Source organism: Neophocaena asiaeorientalis, unplaced genomic scaffold (assembly GCF_003031525.2).
Source record: "Neophocaena asiaeorientalis asiaeorientalis breed wild unplaced genomic scaffold, Neophocaena_asiaeorientalis_V1.1 scaffold182, whole genome shotgun sequence".
Taxonomy (NCBI): domain Eukaryota; kingdom Metazoa; phylum Chordata; class Mammalia; order Artiodactyla; family Phocoenidae; genus Neophocaena; species Neophocaena asiaeorientalis.
This window is the reverse complement of record NW_020174648.1, coordinates 242,563-263,565: the sequence shown is the minus strand read 5'-3', so window position 1 is coordinate 263,565 and position 21,003 is coordinate 242,563. Positions and strand designations below refer to the sequence as shown.

Genomic DNA, 21,003 nt, shown 5'->3' with positions numbered 1-21,003 from the left:
TGAAGTATGGACTTGATTTAGAATACTTCTTTCAAAGAATGTACTTTAAAAAGCTTTTCAATTATTATAAAATGAACTTTGGATTATACTTCCAATTATACCAACTCACTTAACTTTTACTATGTTGACCTCTGAATTTCAATTTGCAAAATTTACAAGTACTTCCTTGCAGAAAAACAAATATAATGATTAAAGTCAAGAATATATGCTTCACTGCAAGGCACCATTTAAATACCAACATCTACAAAAGTCATTTTCAGAAAAATCTATCACAGAAAATTAAAAAAGCACACACTACATTTATAAAATAAGGAATTGGGAAATTATTTACCTTACCAAAAAAATACATCACCCAACAACAGGGCTTCCTTATCAGATAGCCTCTGAACTGGCTAGAGACTAGGAGTGTCTAATCCAAATGTTCATCATATAGATGGGGCACCTAGGTCTAAAAAGGTTACTGCCCCCATTACAATGTGGGTTTATTTCTAAACAATTTAGGTACATGGATACAGAAAGGCAACTAATGAGTAAAGGAACAAGAATATTTAAAGTACAGTGATAACCTACCATCTGAAATAATTTCAAAAGGAAATCACATGACATGGAGTCTTTGGCAAGCATACACCAAGGTTCCCGCCTAAGATGACTCTTAAAAAGCCATATGTTAGCACTGGTATGATCCCAAGTCTTTTTATTCAAGGAAGCTGCTTTCTAGTACATATGTTAAAGACAGGTGGTTCTCCTACATCTAGTTATGCTAATCAACTGGCTTAGCCATATAGTTTCAAAATACAAACATATCTTAATGATATAAGATTTCACTTAAATGCTATTTTCTCTTAGGTTTTTTAAATAATAGGTTATTATCTAAATAATTTTAGACTGAAGATTTGTTCCCTTGGATTGATTTTTTACATGCTGATAGATGCTTGCTTGCTCTGGATAACTCCCGAAAGGCTGTCAAGCCGTTGTATATTGAAATGTCAGTAAATGGGTTGCAAGAGTTCCAGAAGCAATTCAGATGGTGGAAGAGGCCGCCATCCAAACCCAGTAAGAGTACCCTTCACAATGCAAAGGGATTACCAATCAATCAGGAAAGCAAATGGTTTCTACAATAGCAGTTCTTCTTTTTGTCTAGAAATACAGTATACTAAGAAATATAGAGGAAAAAAGATAACTGGTTTGGAGGAATGAGAGGTATGGACAGGAAGATTACAGTAACCTTCCCAAAGCCAGCAGCCTACTCTCTCATTTTTGCTCTGAGAAAAAAGGCTTACCGATACTAAAAACAGATTTCTTTTCAATCAGAGAAATATGTAGAAAACTGGCATTTAATTCATATTAAAAAGGAGTTTCAGAGTTGACCTATTAGTTTAAATTAAAGGGAAGAGTTCAGAGAAGTCTGGCTATTTCTTGCACAAATTACACAGTAAGATCACATCCCTTACCCTGACAACTTGCCGAGTACTTGTGATGAAAGCTTTTCTTATACTCAATTCGGTTGCATCGAGGTTGAATTTCCTAGGATTTGCTTCGACTATGCGTGGGTCAAAAAGTCAAGGTAAAGCAATTTCATCATCGAAAACCTAACAACCAACATCATGTGAAGCCACAGAATCCCTCACAGCAATAAAATCTGGCCCAGCGTTTCTGAACACATAGTCAACTTGGCACTAATCACTCTCAAACTTTCTCTGCCCACAGCTAGATGAGGATCCTTGTGCCCCAAGGCAGAGATGACCTGCCTGGGTTCACTGCAAACCCATGGGTGTCTGACCACAGCTGAGCTGGGCTCTTCCAGATGCCTGCCAGCACGTTTTTTGACTCCAGATCACCTTTCAGTGGACAGCTTCTGTCCTGGGAAACAGCAAGCTGTTTTCATTTGCCATTCCAACTCATTCCACTTCTGCCAAGAAGCTAACTCTGCTTCTTAACCTAGAGATCGAGGCTTCTTTTGTGAAGCTTTCCTGCTCTCCTCACCCCCAGCTTGGTTCTGCTGATCCGTGTCACTCACATGGCTCTCTGTACTTATCTCTTATCATCTGCAAGTATACACTTGTGCCAATATTTGACTAATGTCTGTTTCTCCCACCCCCAAGTCCCTCTATACTCCCACGGTAAATTCTACAAGGGTTGGTATAGTTTTGCTTATCAATCCAATCTCAGTAACTAACAAAATGTCCAGCACATAGCACACTCAATAACTATTGCTGAATGAGGAATATCTATTAAAACTTTTGTCCTCTAATCTCACAATTTCTCTATCTCCCCCAATCTTTTTCTCATCCCTCCTACCTCGAGGGAAGACATATCTCCCTGTAACTGTGCTTTTGATCCCACTCCCTCACGTATTTTGTTCCACTAGTTTTAGAGAACACCTTTGTCTTTTAATAATTTAGAAGGTGCCCCGGGGTCACTGTGATTAATAGAAATTATGGACTCCACATCCAGTCTGACTCCAGGGTCCAAGCTCAAAATCACTGCGCTAGGCCACCTTCACGTTGCAGGATCTGACTACTCTACCTTAGATTACTGGTCAACGATTTTAAGTGTGTCAATGGTACGAATAAGGGCAACATCAATCAACGATAAAAGGCAATATCTAATCTATGTACTTGAGATATCTAGATGAAACTTGTCCATCTGTCTGCTTGCCTCACGTGGCACAGACACTGCAGAAAAGGATATTGATGGTTTCGTCCAGGTCCTCTAGATCCCACTCTATGCTCCGGAGGTTGTTTCTCAGCTCGTTGGTGGTCCAGTCGATTTCTTCCCTCGTGGCTGTGGATGGGTCCTGGAGGAGCTCTGTCCATCTCTGAAACAATCCCTGTGCAGTGTTGACTGCTTTCTGTACCTCTCTGTATTCAGGTGAAGGGAAAGGAGAGATATAAGACGGCATGTTCCACGAGCAACTTATAAGACTTGGGTGAACCTTTACGATCAGACACCATCCTCAGCAACCACCATTCCCCAAAGTGTTTTTAAGTCGTTACAGAAGGCTCTTCATGGACAAATATCAAAGTTCAAAACTTTAAAATAACAGGCTGAGTATTATGTTCTCAGCTGATTTCAAAATAAAACAGCCACTACTTAAGCAGCTATAATTACCAAGTTGGTTTGTGAAGGACAAAATTTAATTTTTCTAACAGACTGTCCTTAAAAGTAGTCTAAGAAGCTATAATATAAATTAACTAAAGAGCCGTTAACATTCACACATGTTGCCAGTTGGAGTGAAGTAATTTATATTCAGAAGAAAAGGTTCTAAAACAACTTTCCTTTTCTTGGGGAGGTTCGTGTGGAAGAGGGGTAAAAAAGGATAGAAGGAAGGGTTACTCTTTCACAGCTAGTCTTTTAGAAGGCAAGTATTTTAACCTGAGACATTTTAAAATCCAACATCTCATTAGAAGATTCCTAAACATTATTAGCTTTAAATGTATCTACTTTCCTGGATTAAGCAACTCTGTAGAGCAGATTAGTGCTTCATGCTTAGGGAGTGAGACTAGGCCATTAAGAGCGATGGTCTATTTTGCTTTTAGATACAGTCACAAGGTCTTAAAAACTCCTCCCCTGCCCCTGCCACTGGGCCAGTATCCACCATTTAAATATTATAACCTAACACTACCACATATAAAAGCCAAAAAGGACTCATTGTATAATCATGGTCTCTTGTGTACAAAGATTATAATCTTCATGCTCCTAAACGAAGAGATCTGTTTTGATCCTTCTATGATTTCTTCACCAGTTCTTCTGGGTGTTCAATCAGTGTGTTCATTATCTATCGCTTTAAAACAGAAATTGCACGCATCCTATTCCCTCTGACATTTCAAGTACCAGAGGAGACAGCACTAACAAAATGAAGAAAGGTGCCTTACAATATCTTGGACTGTGAATACTGATGAGAGCTAAAAAGCTGAATGTTAAATACAGAATACAGCCATTGGGCCCAGCTGAATAAATCACTGAGCTCAACGCGGCCAACAATGAATCTACCAAGGTTATGTTCATAACCAGTTCATGGGTTAGGCAAGTCCCCTCATTTTTCCTCTCACATCAGTCTTATGCTTTTAGCGCTAAAGAGAAACTCTATTTGAGACAAAAAGAGGAAGGACTAAGTAAGTGAGATGTCAATCTGCTATTTTTACTCTTTACTGAAGTTTCTGGCTGATTTGGTAAAGAAAGAGGTATACATTTTGCCATAATATGAAGTACTTGGTTTATTTGTAAGTGTTGAATATCCTCTATGACAACAGAAGACAAGAGTTAAAAAGGTATCTAAAATGGTATCTCATTCTAAAGAATATGAAAATTATCAGTTCTGTAAAGGAAATTTGAATTCCTTTTTGAGAACTAGAAGCCTCGGGCTAGGGCATACCACGTTCTCCACACCAGGAGACAACTAGGATGCCGGAATTACACTCTTAAGCAGTGATCCATAAACTTTTTTGGTCTCAGGGCTCTTTTGCACTTTTCAAAATTACTGAAGACTCCAAAGAATTCAGATTAATGTGGACTCTATCTATTGCCACTTACTGTATTAGAAATTCAAACATATTTAAAAGTATTGACCAATTAATCCAACATAATGATGAAATTATGATATGTTAATGTTTTCGCCAAAAATTTCTAAAACAACAATATTTAGTTAGAAGAGTAGCACTGATTCACATTTTTGCAAATCTCTTTAATATCTGGTTTAACAGTAGACAGGTGGATTCTCACATCTGCTTCTACATTCAGTCTGTTGACATACGTTTGGTTGAAGTATATGATGGAAATCCAGCCTCATACAGATAGGTAGTTGGAAGACGGAGGAGTATTTTAACAGTCTTTTCAGATAATTGTGGATATTCTTTCTTGACACAATACAAAAACTCGACAAGTGGCAGTTTCTTAAAGGTTAGCTGCAGCGTGGAAGCTGAAACTGTACCAAAGACGTTGTATATTCTCATACATTACAACCCACTGCTCCATCTTGTACCGTGAAGGGATGTTTTACCCACATATGATTTTACAGCATCACGTACTGGTCATTTGTAAAGTATTAGTTTACTGAGCATCAAAGATCTTCCAAATGCTGACTCATTTCATTATACAATATCCAAAATCATATAATAATATCACCACCAATTCCATCAGAAAAACTTAACTACTGGGAATCTGTAAGATGATAGCAGTTGATACGAGCTTTCCAAAATTCTATTTTTTTAAAAAAGGCTCTAATTTCATCATCCACAAAAATACTGTCAGTTGTTTTCCGAGAAGTGACAGGTTCACCTCATTCATTTTTGAGAAAATCCCAAGATAATTTTGAGATCTGTGAACATATGCAAATCTCAATAACCAGTTTGCGAGTCATTCTTTTAAGAAAAAATAAGATTCTCTGGAGGAAAAAACGAGCTATTTCAGCTCACAGCTGGATCACAGAAATGCTTTCCCTGGAGTCACCATCTTAGCTCACTATACAGCCAAAGTGTTTCATGCACTCTCTCATTTCGTCCCACAGAGTATTAAAATGTGTACTAAGGCTGGGAGAAAACATTTGTGCATTACATGTCTAATTAATGACTTGTATCTACAATATATTTTTAAAAAAAAAAACTCTCAAAACTTAAGAAAACTCAATTTAAAAATGGACAAAAGATCTGAACAGTCACTTCACTAGAGACGACATACAAATGACAACTAGCACATGAAAAGATGCCTAATATCATTAGTCATCAGAAAAATGCAAAGTAAATCCACAATGAGATACCACTACAAACTTAGAATGGCTTCACACAACTAATCAACCAATCGACAATGCCAAGTGCTGACCAGGTGGTGGAGTAACTGGAACTCTCATTCATTACTGGTGGAAATGCAAAACTGTACAGCTACTTTGGAAAACAGTGCGGCTGTTTCTTAAAATTAAACATACAGGGGCTTCCCTGGTGGCGCAGTGGTTAAGAATCCTCCTGCCAGTGCAGGGCACACAGGTTCAAGCCCTGGTCCGGGAAGATCCCACGTGCCATGGAGCAACTAAGCCCATGCGCCACAACTACTGAGCCTGCGCTCTAGAGCCCGTGAGCCACAACTACTGAAGCCCGCGCACCTAGAGCCCGTGCTCCACAACAAGAGAAGCCACCGCGATAAGAAGCCCACACACGGCAACAAAGAGTAGCCCCTGCTTGCAGCTACTGGAGAAGGCCCACGCGCAGCAATGAAGACCCAACGCAGCCAAAAATAAAATAAATTTATAAAAAACATACAAAACATACACTTACCATTATGACCCAACAACCCCACTTCAAGGTGATACAAAAACACACAAGTTCATACAACAACCTGCAAATTCTTATAGTAGCTTTAGTCGTAACAGCCAAAAATTGAAAACCCGAATGTCCTTCAACTAAGGAATGGAAAACTGTGGTACATCTGAACAATGGAATACTACTCAGCAATAAAAAGAAACAAACCACAAATACACGCAACAATATGGACAAATCTCAAATGCATTATGCAAAATGTGAGAAGTTAGAAGGCCACACACCGTATGATTTCATTTCTGTAACATTCTGGAGAAGGCAAAACTACAGGGACAGAAAATAGATCAGTAGTTGCCAGATGCTGGGCATGGAGGAAGGGGGACACAGAAACTTTTAGGGGCGATGGATCTGTCCTGCAACTTATTTGTGGAGGTGGTCGTTACTGACTATACACACTTGTCAAATTTCACAGAAGTATACACTAAAAAGGGTCAATTTTACTGTAGGTAAATTATAACTTTTAAAAAAACGAGGAAAGGTGTTCTTGGGACTCAAGATTTGATAATTTTTTTTTTTTACTGTTTCATGAAGAACATTCTTGAAGGAATATGATTCTCATTTTTCTTTTTCATTGTGAGGGAGGAATACAATGACTACTAGTACAGTTTGGTGCCACTGCCTTGATTTAGGCTAAGGCACCAGCAGTTTGCACCATCAGTGTTATTGTCAACATGATGGAAAAAAGCAAATAACATGAGTAGTATCATGAAAAGCAGTTGAAGCTGAGGGGCTCTTCTATGAAAGGATCTTGAGACCCCCTTGGGATCCAAGGGCCACACTTTCAGACTTGAGGGGGAGGAGGGGCAGGTGGGTAGACTCAATTCTTGCAGCACAGAGCGAAATCAAGGAGTCCTTAAGCATGCAAGAACTTGTGCATGTCCTAAAGAAGAAATGAAAGAAACGGCAGGAATTAGAAAAATGCTGCAAAGCATTCCCAGGACGACATTCAAAACCCGACAGGCCTGGCCAGTGACCTGGCTTATTCCACTCTCAATCTCTTATTTTTAAAAGAGGTTTCATTTTTAGTTTTCATGTAATAGCATAGACATGAGAAAATCAAAGTAGTCTTAGTTTACATTTCTAAGACACGTTTTAAGGGATCACAAAGGTGGGAACTTGTCAGCAATGGTTCAGATCTTGAAAAGCCAGAACACGCAGTGTGTCAAGGAATCCTATCTTAAAAGCAACTAACGGGGTCCCTCAAAGTTTAAAACATCTCCCAATTTTTCTTCTTCCAATATCAACTCAGCATAGCATTACCCTGAAAAAGAAGGCATGAATGAAGAGAAAACGTGTGTCACAGACAAAACCTATTTTTAAGCCAAATATTAATAGTAACCGGAATATACCAAAGAACTTAGAATTTCTGAATAGTTTCAAGAGATACAAGACACAATGTAATAATGTACAAGACCCTACCTAGTGAGACAACCTGCTCAATTCAGAACTATTCGTAAATATCTGGGACTAAATATTTAGAATCACCTGTCATTCCAAGTAAATGGATGAATAGGACAGAGGAGTACATAACCACGACAGCTGTTTGATATTTGTGAGGGTTTCAACAGAAGAGAGCTGGCGGAATTTTCTTCACCTACTTTCTCAGGAAAGGTAAGGGAGTTGTTTCTGCATGAATTGGCTACTTAGGCACTTCCCACACAGGCATGCCCAGCATCAGCTACTCCACAGTTAGTGCTCACCACACAGTGAGCCCACGTGAGCATGCTGCACGCTGTGGGCAGCGCTGCAGCTGCCGACTCCTTAGTCAACAATGATCCACTTTCATCTGTGCTCTCCAGAAAGGTCAAAATCACAAGATATTGCCTCTGCTTCCTGTAGAGTTAGGTGCAGCTCTTTTCAGGTTTTTCTTCCAAGTGCGTAATGGGAATAATTAAAGTCTGACACTCACAACTTTCTATGAGGGGTCATGTATACCCTGAATTTTTGGAGCTCTTCAGTTTAGCAATCTTCTTAGTAAATAATAATCTGCTCACAGACAGCTTTGGGTATCATGTCTGACACCATTTCACCAAAAACTTGCTAATTACTTTCCTAGGAATTACAGGTTTAGCTCCTGACCCAGAGAAATCTTTCACTCCATTGAAGGAGAGAGATGGCTATCTCCTACAACAGTCAAGCAGATGTTCTGCTCCTATATCTGTTGCAGATACTTCCAAAGTCAGTTTTGTCTTACACGTTTCATGAGTAACAAGAGTCACAGCATTGGAAATACTACAGATGAGCCTCTTTCCCTTACTGTCCACCAAACGGCCCATCAAAATGATGGGACCCATCATATCCTCATGGATATGAACTCCTTATGACCACCAGAATGAAGGTCCTTCACTGCAAGCCATGCCAGTGCCCATGGGACCACCTGTAACACAGAGCTTCTTTCCCAGTAAGCAACTGTCAAAAATGAAAACACAGTCCACATCTTTGAAGAATGTATCTTCCAGGCAAAAATAAAGCTTTCATCTAAGCTTTCAAAGCCAGATTCTTCCATTCCTTATAAATAAAGAGTTGACACTGGCAGGACTAACCAATCCAGTTTTGTTTTTTGCCACGCCATGTGGCATGTGGGATCTTAGTTCCCTGACCAGGAATCGAACCTGCATCCCTTGCATTGGAAACACCGAATCTTAACCACTGGACCACCACGGAAGTCCCCCAGTTTGTTTGTTTTTTTTTGCGGTACGCAGGCCTCTCACTGTTGTGGCCTCTCCCGTTGCGGAGCACAGGCTCCGGACGCGCAGGCTCAGCGGCCATGGCTCACGGGCCCAGCCGCTCCGCGGCATGTGGGATCCTCCCAGACCGGGGCATGAACCTGTGTCCCCTGCATTGGCAGGCAGACTCTCAACCACTGCACCAGGGAAGCCCCCCCAGTTTGTTTTTGAAGCCAGCCCAGCACTAACCCCTGGTCACTGCTAGTTGAGCCCCTGCCATATAACATTCCAGTCTGTTCCACCATGGTAAAAGGCTCACCATCCCAACCAACCCTTAGGGCTTCAGGCAATACATCCAGGTGCCCATAAAATAATTTCTTATCTGGATCTCACTAAATTTGCTGTTAAGATGGGAGGAAGAAGTATTTTAGCCATTAGGGAGCTTTTGTTTCCCGGAATCTGTCATTCAATTGGGCCAACGAATTGCAGGATAACCATAGCTGCAGCCTCCATCAGCCTTTTGATTTCTCCTTTCTTCTTTGACCATGCTAATGGGCTCTGAACTGGCATCCGTTCCAGTTACTGTGGTTGTATAACAGTTACCCCAAAACTTAATGGCATCAAACAACCATTTCTTATGGGGAGTCTGTGGGTCAGGAATTCATGCCGAACGCAGAAGAGATGGCTTGTCCCCACTCCACAATGTCTGGGGCCTCAGCTGAAAGACTGCCAGGCTGGGGCTGCAGAAGCAGGTGCTCCTCGGTAGTATCTCTGTGTCTGCACAGTCTCTCCACAAGCGTGCTCCAGCAGAGTGGCTTCAGTAGAGCTGGACTTGTGTCCCAAGTCAGAAAGATGCAGGTGAAAGCTGAATTGGTTGGTTGTCTTTTGTGACGAAAGCTTCAGGAGTCAAGCAGTGTCATTTCTGCCTCATTCTGTCAGTCGAGGCAGTTACAAAGGTCTGCCTGGGTTCAAAGAAAAGGAATGAGGACCCCAGCTTGATAGAAGAATGCCAGCTTCACAAGTTAAGAAAAGCAAATAGGACAGGATATATATTGGGGCGGCCACCTTTGGAAAAACACAATAAGCCACAACACCTATACCTGGGGCAGCACCCATCCTGCAAGTCTGTTTACAGTAGGGTCCCTGTTTCATCAACACCCTGAGAAGCTAGTGAAGGCAGATGGTTTCCACTCTACTAATGAAACCTGAAAAACCTAGGCTGGGCAAACCTCTGCAACCCTATCACCCTTCTACCCCATATCCCACCAACCTGTTCTACCACCAACCCCTTGGGCTAGGTGAGAAGCTCTTTTTACTACTTGACTTCCACACTCACATCGTTTGTATTTAAGGGGAAAAACACACATACCCTGCACTTGACCTTACTGCCATTTCCAAATTCAACTTCACTGTGATAATATCTTTCGCAATAATTCTGCTGGAGGGAAAAAAAAGCGTCTTCACTTAGTTTCCTATAGTTATATACAACTTTGACCTCAACTTGCTGCTGCTTCCACAATGCCCCTGGGATACCACTACTGCCACCAATGACACTGCAGGTCAAAGTCATGGGTGACTTGAACTCGTCCTCATTTCCAGTGTACTGGACACCACAGCCTATTTTCTTGAAACGCTCACTTCCTTGTTTTTGTGACATTGTGCTCTTCTAGTTTCTACTAATTTTCTCTTTCCTCTTCCTCCAGTTGGTCCCAGTATTTCTCAGCACTATTTTTATAGCTTCTAGGTGCTCACCAACACTAGCAGGTTCAAAAGATTCCTTGAAGCTGATGACTCCCCACTGCATTTCCAACCCTAACCTCTCACTCAGGACTAATTCCTATATTTTTAGCTGCCTACAGGATCATTCCATTTGCCTAAAACCAAACCAATCATATCCTCCCTACAAAACAGTAAATACTCATACAACAAAATGAAACAGAAAAAAAAAGCTTCCTTCTCTAACTTCCTCATTTTAGTCAACAGGGACACTATTTTCCAAGATCTGAAACTTGTCTAGACAAGCATCATCTTTGACTCTTCCTCTTACTCCTCACCTTGCACAACCTCTACTTAAGTTGCATCACTGGATTTTAGATCTAGAAGGAACTTTCATGATAACTAGTCTGCACTCATTAAACAAATAAGAGAACGGGGGCTCAGACTTCTTGTCTTCTGGCCTCTAGTTCTGCTGGCCCAGAGCATGAGGGGCCTTCCAGTACCTATTCAATCCCATCTTTGCAAAGGCTCCAGACAAATCTATTTTCTTTGTGGAATCCGAAGACCTGGGTTTGAGCCCTCAGAAGTTGTTTGACCATAGGCAAGTGCATAGTAACTGCTAGTTAAAACCACCTCCTGATTAAGAATTTACAATAGGAAACATTAACTTTAAACTCCTCAGCTGGGTATTCCACGCCTCCTCCACCCCAAAACTGGCCGACTTTAATCTCCAACCTGATTTCTCACTGAAACAAAATCTGTTTCACTTGGCAGGTCTTCTTCCCATCCTCCCTTTCCTCATTCCTGGCTCTACTTTCACTCACTGCTTCCCCAGCTGGAAGAGTCCTTACACCTCTGCAAATGAAAAGCAGACATTTCCTTCAAGGCCCAGATTGAGGCCCTACTTGCTTCACTAAAGTGTCACTGACCAACATTCCCCCTGGGGGTCTTTCCAAGTTTTTTCAGTCTCCACAGTATCTCAGCTCTATTCCAAACTCTTACACGCAAAGCATATTGTCTTTCATCTACACTGTTTCACATATCTGCACAGTGTTCTCCAAACCAGACTATAATTTCAGGAGCCAAATAGAGTTATTAGGCATTCAATAAATGCCTAATTCAATATAACAAATGTCTGCAAAGTGGTTTTTATAGTGAAACATCTGATTGGGGAATTCCCTGATGGTACAGTGGTCAGGACTCCGTGCTCTCACTGCTGAGGACCCGGGTTCGATTCCTGGTCAGGGAACTAAGATCCCACGAGCCACACAGCACAGCCAAAAAAAAAAAGAAAGAAACATCTGGTTGATTTTTAAAAAGTAGAAAATGAGACCTGACTTACATTCAATTTTACTGGATAAAATTACTCGCTAAATAAGGATAATTTTTTCACAGTGACTATACCAATAAACAGTTTTTTCAACAGTGTGACTAAAATGCTCAATGCTTGCCTTCAAGGAGCTCATAATCTAGTGTTTAAAAGTACACACAGACCAGAGACGGTTAGAGAATAATACAATGTAACATACACTATCTTGCTCACCTGCTTACTTACGCCTTTATTTCAACACAAATCCACAGCTAAGAATCTGGAAATAAAACTGTCCTTGTTCGGGCACACAACGCCTCCAAATCAGCAAAATATTAAAGAACCACAACATTCATGCCTTTTACCTATAGGAGAGGCTCACTTGGTACCAAAATACTCTCATATTCCACTGCTCAATTTCTTAGTGGCTTATTCTGATTAGAAGTTGCAAACAAGAGAGGGAAAAAAACTACAGAACCCAAAACTCAAAATGGGCTCACTCATCAAACAAATACTATGTAACACCTTACTGAACATAATGATGAAAACAACATGATTCAAATATGGTATGTTTCACCTAGCAAATTAATTAAGATTTCTTAAAAGGAGACTCAGTACAGGCAAGGGGTCAAGGGAAATGGGCCCATCAAACTTTAGGGGGTGGGGTAGTGAGCCGAGTGGAGTTAGGGGTATATCCTAGAGGGCAATTTGGCAACATGCATCAGAAGCTTTGAAAAATGTGCACTCCCTCTGAATTAGCAAATCTGCTACAGGACTACAGGCTATGGAAATAATCAGGAGCAGCAATGAAGACCTGTGACAAGCAGACTTGCCACTATATTAACTGTAACAGTGAAAAATTTAGGTACATCATAAACCTTGTCCTGGGTGATAAGTTATATCACATTTATATAACAAAATACAATACAGTGATTAAAAAACCTCCCAACCAAAAGCATTTTAAGGATATAAAAAAATACAGATGAAAAGATTATAAGACAGTATGATCACAATTTCTTAATGATTAATAACAACAATAATACCCATTTATATAAATCCTGGCCTTTCCAATTACAGGCTTATGAATTGGAAGTTTGTTTTTTTTTTTACTCTCTAAGTTTCATTTTCTTCATTTGTAAGATGATAATAATAGTACTAGTACCTATTTGATAAGGATTAAAAAGACAATCCCTGTCATGTTCTCAGGACAGTGACTGATATATTTATATCAAAAAAAAAACAGAGATCAAAAACTGATGGATAGTATTACATAAAACTGTTAATAGAAACAGATTTAAAAAACACCAAAATTGTAACTAATTTCTGGATGGTGGTATTTCAATGAATTTTTAATCCTTTTTTATATTTTTACTTCTTAAGTTTTCTAAAATGAGCATATATCACTTTAAATGTTACTCCAAAAAAAAAACCAGTAAGACATGGTCTTTCCTCTCAGAAAGGGCAGCCTGTTTGGATGGAGACATATATAGACAGTTAAAAGAGAATGTTTACTGAGCACTTGATACATACTCCAAACTGTGCTGAGGCAACTTACATGCATTAACTCATTTAATCCTCATAACCGACAAAGCAGGCATTGTTAAGCCAATTTTGTACATAAAGAAACAGGTTCAGAGAGGATAACTAATGTGCCAAAACTTACACCAAGTAATTGACAGAAGTGAGATCCCAACCTTGGGTCAGCTTGATTAACAAAGCTCAGTTCTTTCACCAAACCTCACTGCCTCCAGAAGTCAAATAAAAAGAAAAATTACACCCAGAAGATGCATTTCCTTTCCCTTTACGCCCAGCTTTGTTCTTCTTACAGAATTTATCACCACCTGACATACCGTATATTCGTTCATTTGTTTACTGTCTGTCTCTAGAATATAAGCTTCATAAGGACAGGGATGTCATTTGTTCACTGCTGTCCCCTTAGCCCCTGGCACACAGAAAACAGACACTCGGTAAGTATTTCAGAATGAAGGATTCCGAATAGAGCTGTGACCTGAACGTGTCTCCGAGGTCACGTCTGGCAGCAGTGCAAATGAAGCTTGCTGAAGAAGCTGCTTAGAAGAGTTCAGGTGGGGGAGAACAAGGACATGAACTAGGGTGGAGGAACCAAAACCAGAGAGGAAGAGAGGATTCCAGAGAGATCCAGGGGATGCACTGATAGGCCCCAGTGACCAAGTGGACATGGGACTGAAGGGCTGTGAGGAGTCAGGAGTAAAAAGGGCTAAGAAGAGGCAGGCATTTTTAAGGAGGGGGAAGGAAAAGAAAAAAAGGAGAAGATATCCACCCCATAGCATGGGGGAATGTCGAATAATTAGTAGGAAACACAGAAAAACACACAGGAGAGAGTTGGGTCAGAGTGACTGGGGTGCAGGATGTGCACAGATACACGGGGACCACTTGACACAATGGGAATAATCAAGCTCACCCAGTGAGAACACACAGGAGAGGGTCAACTAGACAAACTACAACTTAGGGGCAGGCCTGAGTTGATTCAGTAGAGCTAGGGGTTCTGGTAGTGAAAATACCACTGTGAATGTCTGTGCCAGGTATGGCCACATCTGCCCAACTGTGGTAGTTTTCTCCCGTGTTCTGGGATTCTGCTCTGAGCAAGAAGACATCGAGAGTGTCAAAACCTCACAAGACGAGCTTCAAACACTCAGGCACTAATCACTGCATATTTAAATTAAAACAGCTTTCGGGGGCTTCCCTGGTGGCGCAGTGGTTGAGAGTCCGCCTGCCGATTCAGGGGACACGGGTTCGTGCCCTGGTCCGGGAGGATCCCACATGCCGCGGAGCGGCTGGGCCCGTGAGCCATGGCCGCTGAGCCTGCGCGTCCGGAGCCTGTGCTCCGCGACGGGAGAGGCCACAACAGTGGGAGGCCCACATACCACAAAAAAAAAAACAAGAACAGCTTTCGAACTGGTCTCCTTTTTATTTTTTAATTTTTATTTATTTATTTTTGGCCGCGTTGGGTCTTCATTGCAGTGAGCGGGCTTCTCATTGCAGTGGCTTCTCTTGCTGCGGAGCCCAGGATCTAAGCCCACGGGCTTCAGTAGTTGTGGCTCACACGCTCCAGAACGCAGGCTCAGCAGTTGTGGCACACGGGCTTAGCTGCTCCAAGGCATGTGGGATCTTCCCGGACCAAGGCTCGAACCTGTGTCCCCTACATTGGCAGGTGGATTCTTAACCACTGCGCCACCAGGAAAGCCCTGGTCTCCTTTTTAATCTTTCTACACACTGATACATCCAACACTATTACCAAATCAATATTCCCGAAACCCTAATTTCATGTCATTTCCTTGCTTTAAAAATCTCCAATGGCCTCTTAGAGACTCTTCTTGACCCTATTCTACCTGTACCTGTGGATGTACCTGTAGAAGTGTTAACAGTATGAGTAGAACTGGGCAGCTAAATTTTGAATCCTGGGTCCACTACCTATTAGCTGTGTGAGCCTGGGGAAGTAACTCAACCCCTCTGTGCTCCCTCAGCTCCTCATGTGTAAAATGGGGCTAATACCCACACCACAAAACTGTTCTTATAAAGTGAAAATTCTTATAAAGTGCTTACTTAGCACGTGACGCCTGACATAGGAATTGCATCCTTTAAATGTTAGCTATTATTATTATTACTTCTCCAAATAAACTTCCTACTGCACCATGGGATGCTCTCCTTGATGATTTCTAAACACACAATGCCTGCCTTTGCTGGTAGTGTTCCCACCCATGAACCACCACTCCTTAACCACAACCACCAAAGAGAATTTATTCAACATTTATGCTATATATTCAAGGTGCTGGGCTGGAAATACAGGAAAAACAAACAGTTCCAACCTTCAGAGCTCACAGTCAAATAATGAAAGACAGCCAGAGGAAAAGGTGCAATAATGTGTTACAGGTGCCAGGGGAAGCACTTCCTGGAGGCAGTGGAGATGCTGACACTGAATCCTGAAAGCTGAGTGGGTGCATCAGGCAGAGTGGATGCATGTAGAGTAAGAGCAACCAGTCCTGCGGTCACCGTCACTGTACTGAGTCTGGTGAAGCCGGAGCTCTGTGCTAAGGGCAGGCAGAGTGAGCAGAGGGTAGAGGAAGGCTATGTCAAGGAGGTCAGGAAGTGCTGATATTTTATTCTGTAGGCAACAGGCAGCCACTCAGTGATGTTAAGCAGGGAACTCCTGCTTGGGTTCTAGAAAAGCTACACCTGTGCTGCCCAATATGGATGCCACATGTGACTGCTGAACCGTGCTAGTGTGACTGTGGAACTAAATTTTAATTAATTTAAATTTAAAAACTGATACGCAATTCAGCTACCCAAAATTTTTAAAGTATATTTGGAACAATTTGGGTATGTGAATCTATCGAATACTTTTTCAACTGTAAGTTTAATGAACTCTAAATACAGATCAAGTGTTCCTGATGGGGCTTCCCTGGTGGAGCAGTGGTTGAGAGTCCGCCTGCCGATGCAGGGGACACGGGTTCGTGCCCCGGTCCGGGAAGATCCTACATGCCGCGGAGCAGCTGGGCCCATAAGCCATGGCCACTGAGCCTGCGCATCCGGAGCCTGTGCTCCACAACGGGAGAGGCCACAACAGTGAGAAGCCCACGTACCGCAGGAAAAAAAAAAAAAAGTGTTCCTGATGAAAATTTAGCATCCAAATTGAGATGTGCTGTAAGTGAAAAATACACACCAGATTTTGAAGACAGTACAAAAAGGGTAAAATCTTCTTTAATAATCTTTAGATTAATCACAGGTTGAAATATTTTCACTATACTAGGTTAACGATGACATTAAAATTAACTTCACCTGTTTTTTACTTTTTACTGTGTCTAACTAGGAAATGTAAAATGGAATGTGTGGCTCACCCTGCATTCTGGAGAGCACTCATCCAACAGAACCAAGGCAGATGCAAGAGGAAAGAGACTGGAAGCAGGAAGACCAATAAGAGACTCTTCTTGATGAGTCCAGAAGAGACACAGGCCTGAATTATCTAAATGCTCCCCCATCTTCGAAACTTAATTCAAGACCTACTACTACCTCCAAAGCTGTTCCAGTCATAACTGTTCCTAATGAGATGCCTTCCTCTGAACTACTGGGGGAGTTAATTATCTGTAGGATTCACTTCGGCACTTAAATCATTTCCACCTGTCATTTCTACTTAATTCTGGGTGAGCTGTTTCTCAGATTAGACTATCAGCTCCTAGGCTAAGTGCCACAATTTAGGCATCTTTAATTTTTCCACACTGTGCAGTGCACTTTCAAAACTTTTTTTTTACTTCTTTATTGGAGTATAATTGCTTTACAATGGTGTGTTAGTTTCTGCTTCATAACAAAGTGAATCGGTTATACATATACATATGTTCCCATATCTCTTCCCTCTTGGGTCTCCCTCCCCCCCACCCCCCCTATCCCACCCCTCCAGGCGGGCACCGAGCTGATCTTCCTGTGCTACGCAGCTGCTTCCCACTAGCTATCTACCTTACGTTTGGTAGCATATATATGTCCATACCTCTCTCTCGCTTTGTCACAGCTTACCCTTCCTACTCCCCATATCCTCAAGTCCATTCTCTAGTAGGTCTGTGTCTTTATTCCCATCTTACCCCTAGGCTCTTCATGACATTTTTTTTTCTTAAATTCCATATATATGTGTTAGCATATGGTATTTGTCTTTCTCTTTCTGACTTACTTCACTCTGTATGACAGACTCTAGGTCTATCCACCTCATTACAAATAGCTCAATTTTGTTTCTTCAAAACTTTTAATAAACAGAACTACATGAATGGCTCCCCATATATTCCGTCGCATAATCTGGAGATACTCGTATAGCTAATTTTACTTTTCCTCAGCAGAAGGTTTTGACATCTTAACGACATGAGCTAAAACCATATAAAAGTCAACCAACACTCCAGGCCAATGTTCCAATAAAGCAGTGATATCTAATCAGTGAGCAAGCCTTGGCAAACTGTATTGGATACTAGCAGGAAAAAAAAAGTCAAGATGGCAGAGCAATTTAGCATTTTCACAAATTCCATTAAAAATCAAACCAAAAATTCTGATTATCTATGGCCTCCACTGCCAGAGATAACCTTTGCAACCTAAGCATTAAGAACATTCATTCAAGGGAAAAAACACACAGCTTTCACACTTAAAAATCAACCCCTAGGGCTTCCCGGGTGGCGCAGTGGTTGAGAGTCCGCCTGCCGATGCAGGGGACACGGGTTCGTGCCCCGGTCCGGGAAAATCCCACATGCCGCGGAGCGGCTGGTCCCGTGAGCCATGGCCGCTGGGCCTGCGCGTCCGGAGCCTGTGCTCCGCAACGGGAGAGGCCACAACAGTAAGAGGCCCGCGTACCGCAAAAAAAAAAAAACAAACACTAAAAATCAATCCTTCTAATAAGCAACACATTTTCCAGATAGAGAGCCACATATTACTAATAATCTAAACTCAGCACTTTCCTATCTAAATTAAAGTCAAGTGAAGGAAAATCTTTTTAGGGAAATGTTAAAAAATATATATCTTACTCTATCATTGATAATAAAGTATTTCACCTAAAGTACCACTTAAATTTTCTGAGAGGAACCCTTAAAACACACACACACACATCACACTCAAGCAACTGGTCAGCTTTTACCCCTACAAAAATAGGAAGCTAGCAGCAATTAGTTTAAAGCAAAGGGACACTTACATGGTTATCAGCACTGATCTTTCCGGAACTTTGCAGTTCTCAGAATTTTAACGTTTGTTTGACATTTAAAACAAAAGCTGACAAGTTATAACAACAACAGAATCGATCTTTCCTGAATTTGTTTAATGGCTATAAAGCCTACGTAACAGTGCAAATAAAGTTTCTATCTCCAAACGACTGAGCAATCAAAGATGGAGTCACAACAGCTCATAGAGAAAAATAAGTTAAGGCTGTTCTAGTCTGAAAGGCAGAAGAAACGGGGGAAACCTGTCAAATAGCCTGGATGAAATCAGGGAGTTAAAAAGAAAGCACTCATTTCCTTTAGCACTGTGGGAAAATCCCGGTGCTAACAGTAAGCTAAGGAAAGTTTGGTTTGGCTGATTTCATTTTGTTTTCCTTCCAACATCATCACTTAGTTTGAACGGCTGCTTTCCTCCCCTCCCATTACTCGGTAAAAACTCCCCCACTGAATTGAGTTGTCTTCCGGAGCCTCGCGCCCCCACCTCCCAGCCTGCAAACGTGCTCAGACGCCTCTGGGTATGTTGTGGTCTCACCAGTCCGCGGGCCAGCGCTCCGAACTCAATGGACAATGGGAGCTCACCCCCGTGCACGCCAACTACAAAGCTCAGGAGGGCCATTTCCCTTTTCCTGCCCAGATGCTGTTTTTCCCCCTTCGAAGCAGGGCCCCGTTCTCCACTACAGCTGTAGTTTGGTCTGGGACGCCTGTCTCCCTTCCCACCTGCAGAGCTGCTGAACCCCTCCACCCCTCCAAATAAGTTGTAGGGCAGCTTACAGGCCAAAGGGGACCCCCTCCCCAGGGGCTTAATTGGGGTCACGGGTTTCAAAGTCCAGATAGGACGGTGAGGGCATGTCTCTGGACGCTTGGTCATGGCCCTCAAGGCTAAGTCGTCCCCACTGTCCACTCGCCAGCCTCTACCTGTCTCCCATCCCCCTACAGCGAGGAGAGCGGGGAGGTGCCGGCAGGCAGCACGGCCACCTCCTCCTCCAGTGGAGCCCTCGGCGACACTCACCCTTTCACCACAAAGAAGGGGTCCTCCATGGACATGGCGTCCCGGCCCCCGGCCGCCTCACGCTTGCTCCGCGCACAGCGCGCACAGCGAACGCTGCCCACCCCACCCGCCTCGCGCGGCCGCCGGCGCCTCGGCCTGGGGGACCCGGAGCCTCTGAGCGCGCAAGCCGGGGTGCACTGGCCCGCCACGGGTCCGGCACTTGGTCGGCACCGCAGACCGAATCCCTGACTCTGTTGCCCGGCCCCGCGGCCGCCCCCTCCCCCGGCTCCTCCCAGCGCGTCCGGCCGCCTGGCTCCGCCCCCGGGTTGCTCAGCCTCCGCCAGTCACGAACGCCGTCCGCCGCACCACTTCCGCACCCATGCTCACGTGACCAGACCCGGCCCCGCCCCTTGTCGGCGGGGCATGGGCACCTTGTCACAAGACCCTGGAGACGGGGCTCTAGGGGTGGTGGGGGAGGGCGGGTCTTCTCTCGCCTCGCCCCTCAGGATTCAGGGGGAGGAGCTGCTTGTTCCCTTGCGGGAAAGGCTGTCGGGTTTCCTAGATACGCCGTAGTACCTGCTTTGCACAATCCGTTCACCTTTCCTCTACTTTTGATACTTGATTTTTGATAACATGTTGATTTAGAAATCCATCTCGTCCTCGACTTACAATAAAACGTGCTCGTATACATTATCTGACTATGATAATATTGAACAACTCCTTGATGAAGGTCTTGCTATATCCAGCAATGCGCTGAAGGCTGTTACGTGCATTATCTCAATATTCTTGGCGGGGGGGGCGGTATTACTATTCCCATTTAGTAGATGGGAGAATTCCAGAGAGGTTTCAAGATTTCCTGTGCTCGCACAACCTGGACAGGGCAGAGCCAGAGAATCTGTGCACTGTCTACCAGACTGGGGTGTGTTTTCTTTTGCTGTGCGTTCTTTTCATACAGTATACGGTGCTTCCCAAGAGAGAGAACTTTTGAGGAACAAAGAAAGGGCCAGGTATCGCAACTTCTTCCAGGCTAAATGGTTCAAAAGCGATTCCAGAAAGCATTTTGGTCAGAACAGTTATCAAGCTTATATGCTAGATATGCTGTGGGGTTTGTGAACTTTAACTGCTGATTATCATTGAGCACTTGCTAAGTTATCTCCGTTGCACTCACAATGAGGTAATTACTGCTGTTATCCCCATTTTATGAGTGAGAAGTCCGAGGCTCTTGGAATGTTAAGTGACTTGCTTAAAGTCACCAGTCATTTTGGAGATGGGAGAGTGCTCAAAGCCAGACAAACCCTGT

At 42.7% G+C, this 21,003-nt stretch overlaps 1 protein-coding gene across 1 annotated transcript in view; it reads right to left on the bottom strand.

Annotated features, from left to right (window-relative positions):
• Positions 1-19,974, bottom strand: part of STX6 (syntaxin 6) — a 40,041-nt gene extending 20,067 nt beyond the window's left edge. Inside the window, exons 1-3 of the mRNA XM_024758825.1 lie at positions 19,725-19,974; positions 2,692-2,861; positions 1,452-1,546 (exon numbers count right to left, since the gene is read on the bottom strand). Coding sequence (XP_024614593.1) covers positions 1,452-1,546; positions 2,692-2,861; positions 19,725-19,759 — 300 coding nt within the window. The 5' untranslated portion in view covers positions 19,760-19,974. The remainder of the gene's footprint in view (positions 1-1,451; positions 1,547-2,691; positions 2,862-19,724) is intronic.
• Positions 19,975-21,003: the final 1,029 nt, after the last annotated feature.